Source organism: Meles meles, chromosome 18 (assembly GCF_922984935.1).
Source record: "Meles meles chromosome 18, mMelMel3.1 paternal haplotype, whole genome shotgun sequence".
NCBI lineage: Eukaryota > Metazoa > Chordata > Mammalia > Carnivora > Mustelidae > Meles > Meles meles.
In genome coordinates, this window is record NC_060083.1 from 39,828,576 (window position 1) to 39,835,439 (window position 6,864).

The 6,864-nt window shown below is 48.9% G+C and overlaps 1 protein-coding gene across 2 annotated transcripts in view; it reads right to left on the minus strand.

The window, feature by feature from the left end:
• Positions 1-673, minus strand: part of IGF2BP1 (insulin like growth factor 2 mRNA binding protein 1) — a 40,674-nt gene extending 40,001 nt beyond the window's left edge. For both annotated transcript variants that reach the window (XM_045985798.1, XM_045985797.1), the window contains exon 1: positions 499-673. In XM_045985798.1, the coding sequence (XP_045841754.1) occupies positions 499-673 (175 nt within the window). The remainder of the gene's footprint in view (positions 1-498) is intronic.
• Between the last annotated feature and the right edge of the window lie 6,191 nt (positions 674-6,864).

Genomic DNA, 6,864 nt, shown 5'->3' on the forward strand with positions numbered 1-6,864 from the left:
TCCCCCCTGGGCACCCGGGACATCGGGGACGGAGCGGGGACCTCTTCCCCGCCAGGAAAGGCCTAGGGCGGAGGAAGGGGAGCTGGGGGTGTTCGCGCTGGGGGGGGGGGGGCGAGGAGGAGGGGGTCCAGCCTCCGATAGGGAGGGGCGGGCGTGGAAATAAGGCCCCAGACTGGGGCCGCCTGAGTAGGGATCCCCACACACTGCCAATGGGGCCCCCGCCCCGTCGGTGGGGGGTAGGGGCGGCCTTACTAAAGCCTCCACCTTCTGCTCTGGGGCTGGGAGGAAGAGGTGAGGGGTCCGGGATATTTCCACACGAGGGGCGAGTGGGGGGGAATGGAGGGGGCGTCGAAGGAGCTGGGCGGAGGGTCGATGCCGAGGCCAAAAGCCCCGCAGGCCGGGGCGCGACGAGTTGGCGGGCAAGGAGAGAAGAGGAGCGGGTCTCCGTTGTTCGGGGATTTCGTTGTGGCTTTTCCGGGGAGGTGGGTGCACTCTTACCGGAGAAAGTTTCGATGGCCTTCATCGCCCAGTGCTCGTCGGGGCAGTCCACGAAGGCGTAGCCGGATTTGACCAAGAACTGGCCGCTGTAGGAGATCTTGTGCTCCGCAAACACTTTCTCCAAGTCCGCGGGGGTCACGCTCTCGTTGAGGTTGCCGATGTACAGCTTGTTCATGGTGGCGGTCTCGGGGCGGGACGCGGTCCCTGGCAAGGCCGAGCGGGCGGGCGCGGGCGGCGAGCCTCCTAGGCCGAGAGGCGGGAGGCCGGAGGCAGCAGCCGCAAACTTTCTTCGCACCCCACCCCTGAAGTTGTCCGGAGCCCGCGGCGGGGAGGGCGGCCTGAGGGCGCGCAGAGGTCGCGGGAGAGTTCGGGGAGGCCCGGGAGAAGTGCCCGCGGCGCGTTGGGAGGCGGACGACGCGGCGCGGCTCCTTCCCTTCTGTCCGAAACCCCTCCGAGCGGGCTGGTGTGTCACGTTTCTCCGCGGCCGCCCTGGCGCCGCCTCTAAATAAAATCGACTTGAAAAAAAATGGAGCGGAAAAAAAAAAAAAAAAAAAAAAGGCGAAGCCACGTGGTGAAAGCCCCCACCCACCCTGCTCGGGAAGACCCCCGACGCCTCTGGGCCCATCGGCCCTCCGGCCCGGCCCAGCCCACCCGTCTCCAGCCTGGGGGTGTGGGGGGAAAAGACATAAAACTCACCCCCGGGGGGGACAGGGCGGTGGGGGGGTGCGTTCCCGAAGCTCTCCTTGCCCCCTCCCCCTTGGCAAGAATCTGGCCCCTAGGGAGGCGCCCCGCCCCCACCCATCCCCCTACCCCGGCCCCGGCTGGGGGAGGGTGGTCGGGCCCAGAATCTCCCACCTCTTTATGGGTAAAACGTACGGTTTTTATTCGTGCGGTGTCTGGGGGGGAGAGTTTGCCCACCCTACCCCGGTTAACTGCTAGCGACTGACAGGAGGGGGACGGCCGAGATAGACAAAGAGAAGCCGAGGACTCTGGGGTCTTCTGGCGGGGGTCGCGCGAGCCGGTGATTTTAAAAGAAAGGCGCTTTTCTTCTAGATTTTTAAGTGAGGGGTCTCGGCCTTCCCGGCCCCAGTCCTAGGAGACTCCCCCGCCTACGGCAATCCAGGACCCGGGGACCCTGCGAGCGCGGGACCGGGAAGCTAGGAACACGGGGGACCGTGGCTGGGAACGAGAGATCCGCAGGAAATCATGTTTCGGGATTCCCACGGGAGAAGGGTGGCTCGCACCCGGCTTCGGCCGCCGAACTAGACCGTCTCCGGGTCCTAGGTTGGGGGGGGGCGGAACTCGCGGCTCCGGCCCAAGCTGACCCCAGGAGAGAGGGAGGGGTGGAGAGGAGGAAGAGGAGTGGTAGCGTGAGCGGACCCGAGCGAACCGAAGGGGGAGGTCTCAGGGAGGGAGTGACTGGGTGGGGATCCGAACGCTCCCCTTCTCCCTCCCTGACGCGGGGGCGGACAGGTGGAGTCCCCTCCGGCCGCCCCACCCAGGCCCGCGACCGCAGCTTTCCCAGCGCCGGGTTCGGGTCTCGGAACTTTGGGGTGCAGCGTTCGGATCCGGGCGGGAAGGCGGGAGAGGGGCCGGGGGCGGGGGGCCGAGTGCTGAAGCCCCGCCCACGTCCCCAGGTCAGACCCGCGGGGGGAGGGGGTAATTTCCGCTCTGCGCTCGGGGAAGCGAGGGGCGGGAGCTTCGAGGAGGGGGCGGCGGCCCCTCCCCCGCCCGTTCCTGGGGAGGGGGAAAGCGGATCCGCCCTGGTCCTTTTCCTCGCCTTTGACCAACTCGCTGCGGATTCTCCGGCCCCGGGAGCCTGAGGGACGGACCCGACTGGGCAAGGGGCGACACGTGGGCGGTCGCACCCCCGTCTCGGCGGTGGGGGAGGGGGCAGTTCGCCGCGCGTTTCGGAGTCCAGGATAGGCGGCGGAGAGCGGGACGCGCGGTCCACGCGCAACCGGGATCCCGCGCCGAGTGGCGGGCGAGGGCAACGAGTTTCCAGCGGAGGGGGCTGGGATAGCGCCCGGGGCGGGGCGTGGTGGCGGGGAGGGCGGCCCGGGGACCCCGGAGGCCCCCCCCCCGGCCCGGGGGCCGGGGAAAGAGGGGGTGGACCCCCAGTAATGCCAGACTCTCCCTGAACTGGGCGGAAGCTCGTGTTTTCCACCGGGTTCTGCGGGTGGGAGAAAATTCTGTCGGGGGCACGCGTGCTGCGAGGGCAGGTGAGGAAGGGGGTCACTCTCCCTTTCCCCGTCCCCGACCCCATTGTCTCAGTCGCCTGCGGCCCGGGCCGACTCCGCAACACGTGTTGGCTGCACTGATACGAATGCCTTGGATTTTTTTTTTTTTTCTTGTTATTATTTTTTGTTTGCAGAGTCAGTGAGCGACTCCCGACTTGGGCGCCCCGCTCTTCTGCCAGACGATTTTATTACCGTTCAAAAAGTCGGGAGTTAAAAGACCACACGCCGCACCTTTGTCCCCCTCCCGGTTTTCCCCGCGCGCTGCAAAGAAACGGGGCTTGGGCGTGGGGGGAGGGCTTCCAACTCGGTTTCTCCATCTCCACCACCTTCAAAACCCACTCTCCAAATCCGCGTTTTGTTCTAGCCAGCCACGTGTTTGTCGGATTTGGGGTTTGTGATTTTTTTTCTTTGCATGGGGCGACAGAAAATACCAAGAGCTGTTAGTAGCTGAGTAGAAAAAGAATGTTTTCTAGGCAAGAAAGTGGGCGACATCTGTATCCTACCCCCTCCCCACATTTCCTTCGGCCCTCCCCCCCCCCTTTCTGACTCAATATTTAGTCAGCTCTTTGACCATAATTTTCTCACAAACCAACGAGCTGGAAACGCTGTCTGCCACATAGTAGGCATTCAATAAACATTTTTAAAATGAAAAACCAGCTAATACAAACTGCAGGGCAAAGAAAATTCAGAGAAAAATTGAGAGTCCGGGGGTAAGAAAAAAAAAAAATCTTGCCAGAATGTGTGTCTGTTGCCCGGGGACTTTTCTTGGTGATGTGTGTGGACTTTTGAAAGGGCTCAAAGATGGTCTCAGAAAGGCTGTTGTATTCCTTGGCCTCTTCCTTAAAAAGGAGCCCCAATCTCCTGAAATCTTTTCTCTTATATTGGGGAACAAGAAAGAGGGTTCTAGGCAGGGCACTACAGTTCCCAGAAACTTTAAGTGTTGTTTCCTTCATTTAATTTAAATCTCTAAGAATTAATAGAAGCACCTCTCAGGGTTTCTCCCTGGGGAGCATGCCCACTACTCTATCTCTTTATTCCTAAAACAAAAGCAAGTTACACCCCACAAAAACTTCCATGCAGACCTCTAAACTCCTGTAAAATGCAGCCCACCTTTTCCTATCCTAGATTCAAAGGGAAACAAAAATTGTAAAAGTAATCATTGAATTCAGTTCACTTTTAGATTTGTTTTCCATTTAAAAAATACAATAGAAGTCTAAATGTTAGTTGAAACTAGTTTCAATGACAGCAGGGGAGAAAATACACATTTGTGAAAATAAAAATTTACCAACTATTGCTAAATTGAAACTGATTAGTTCTTTTTAAAAATCAGATGTTTTGGTGAATTCTAATCCTCCCCCCTACCCCCACCGAGGGCTTCTGTGTATAGTCAGAGGCTGCAAGAACACAAGAGAGCGGAGACAGCTGGGGTGAGATGCAGACCTTTTTAGCCCCCAAATCAGTTTTGCCTCACTGATCTGGCTATTTTAGGCTGGGGTTGGGGGCACTGAATGATGCTGACTGGTGCTTCATCTCCCCTCTGAGTGAGCCCAGCACTAAAATTAACCTGAGAGTAGGGTTATTTCTTGTCAAGACTCACATTCCTAGGGTAGGGATAGGAATGGGCCAACTTGGAATGCCACAATTTATCATTCCCCCTTTCTGTCCTTTCTTTCTTTTGTTATAAGACAACTAATAAACATTGTATTTGTTTTCCTTTTTTTTTTCTACACAGCTTCTTTGAGAAAGATTAATCATCAGTGTAGTATCAAGCTTAGTTTGTAAGAATTTAAAACAGCTGCAGGATAAATTATTTTCTCTAACAACATTATTTTTATTATTTTATTCCACTTATTTATTATCAGTGGGATTTTGTTGTTGTTGTTTTGTTTTGTTTTGTTTGTTCTCCTCTTCCTCTCCCTCCTTCCTCTTCATTTTTCCTGTGGAGAAGTGTTTGGTCTAGTTAACAGGATTCAATTCTCTGTATCTAGAAACACTGAAACTTGACTCCATTTTAAAGATGGGATTCTGATCTATTTTCCTTCAGTGTGGACATACAAATTTAGAGAGAAAAAAAAAACCCAAAAGGCAAGAAAACCACTTTTTTTTTAGCAAAAAGGAAATATGACATGAGAAAATCAGCAATTCCCTTATCATACAATTTTAATTTTATTTTTAAATATTTCTTCCCAATATTTGTCCATTGATAATAGTTTGAGATTTTGTCATCTTATTTGTAAATCTCCATTTTTCACTTGTTGTTTACCAGAAGTAGTTCCCATTGCTGCCTCAAAATTTTCATAACTATCATTTTTCACCAACATATAACATTCAGTCCAGTACATGTGAGTTAATCATTAATCATTATTTTTAGATGTAGAATTTACATCAAAATTCTTTTAAACTTTTGTAAGTAATGCTGAATAGATATTTGGGGACATATAACTTTTTCTTCTCTTAAATTAGCTCATTTGAATAAATCCCCATAATATATTCTTCTTGTTTAATCTTAGATTTATCCATGACTTTCTATTTTAAAAGTTCAGCACATTTTACAAAAGAGAGGACACAAAAAATTGGAAAGCACTTAGGAGGGAAATATATTAAAATAGAACATTTCTGTGTTTTATTTTCTAATGAATCATAATCACTTTTGAAGTAGAATTACGGTTTCTATGAAATATAGGAAAAGAAAGATTTCACATTTACTGACATAGGACTACTGAGACTTCCCAGTTCTTGGAGGAATTTGTTTTTTGTTTGCTTGGGTTTTATTTATTTTGCTGTTGTTTGCTTGTTTTTCCCTTGTTACTGCCTTTGGGATATTTTGTTTCTTCTAGCAACTTGAAGCCTTGGTGTGGTTCTTTTAAATGCCCATAAACTTTGAAAAAGTGTAAATTAGTCCCAATTTAAAAGCACATGAAGTATTTTCTCCTGTCAAATAAATAAGGATAATTATGTGTTTAAGATAACTCATAAAATGTAAGGGAATTGTAAGCAGAAAAGGAAAATTTCCTCCTTCAGATTATTATGGAAAAGTGTTCCATGTTTAAGACCTTAAAAAAGAAATGTGTTTATTCCAGAGATAGAAAAGATTCAAAGAGAAAAAAAGAACTTTAAGAACAATCATCTGTTTTTCTATGGGTCACACAGCTTGTGTGACAAAACTGCTCAGTGTTTTGTTTGGGCTCAGGTTGGCAATGTAGAAACCTTTAGATAAGGAAGGGAATCGTTTATTTTGTTAACTTTTAAAAAATGGATGTTTCCAAATTCAGTTTGAGTAATTTAAACTACACCATAGTAGCCCTATGGACACATGTACAAGAAATGGTCAGTAACATTCCTCACACTACATGACTACTGCCTTTTTGCATTTTTTTTTTGACTCTAAAATCATTTGGTTAAAAGATAATGAACAATTTTGTGTAGTCCCTACTTGGCACAAAATGCAAAATAAGTCCCAGGTTAATTTGGGGGAAGAGTGTAGAATTCAAGAAAAGGAAATGTTATTTTTCAAAATAAAACAAATTGTAAAAATCAACAAAAGAGAGAGAACCCACACCTCAATATTATTTAAAGTGGAAATAGTAATAAGACAATTTGATACTTGACATCCACATAGTTTCTAAGTATGCAAATGATTTTAATTCAAAATGCATCAGTTACAATAGCAAACTGCAGGGAATTTATTCAGTTTTAACTACAAAACATCTATGCTTTTTAAGACTAAAAGAATGTTTCTATCTAGAAAGCAAGTTGTTTTTGTTTGCTTGTTTAAAATTTTATTCCTGATAATAAGATTAATTGGTGTTACTCCTGTTGCTAGTTAGGATCCCCCCCCACCCCCAACCAGGAGCTCTCTCAAATATTTCAAAGTGCTTAAGAGGAAATGCTGCTATGATTTTTTATATTTAGTTTTAAAAATTGTATGCACATACTATTTCACTAATATCTCATTACCAAAATACTCATTAAAAAACACTTCCTCTGTCTTTGTGAAACAAACAAGTTTTACAAAGAAAAGGGACCCAGCCTAACAGTATGTTATTTTGGTTGTTTGACTAAATTGAGATATAGTTTTTAAATGATTTCTGATTTTCATGGGTTAACGATCTAGAAAGAGTTTTTG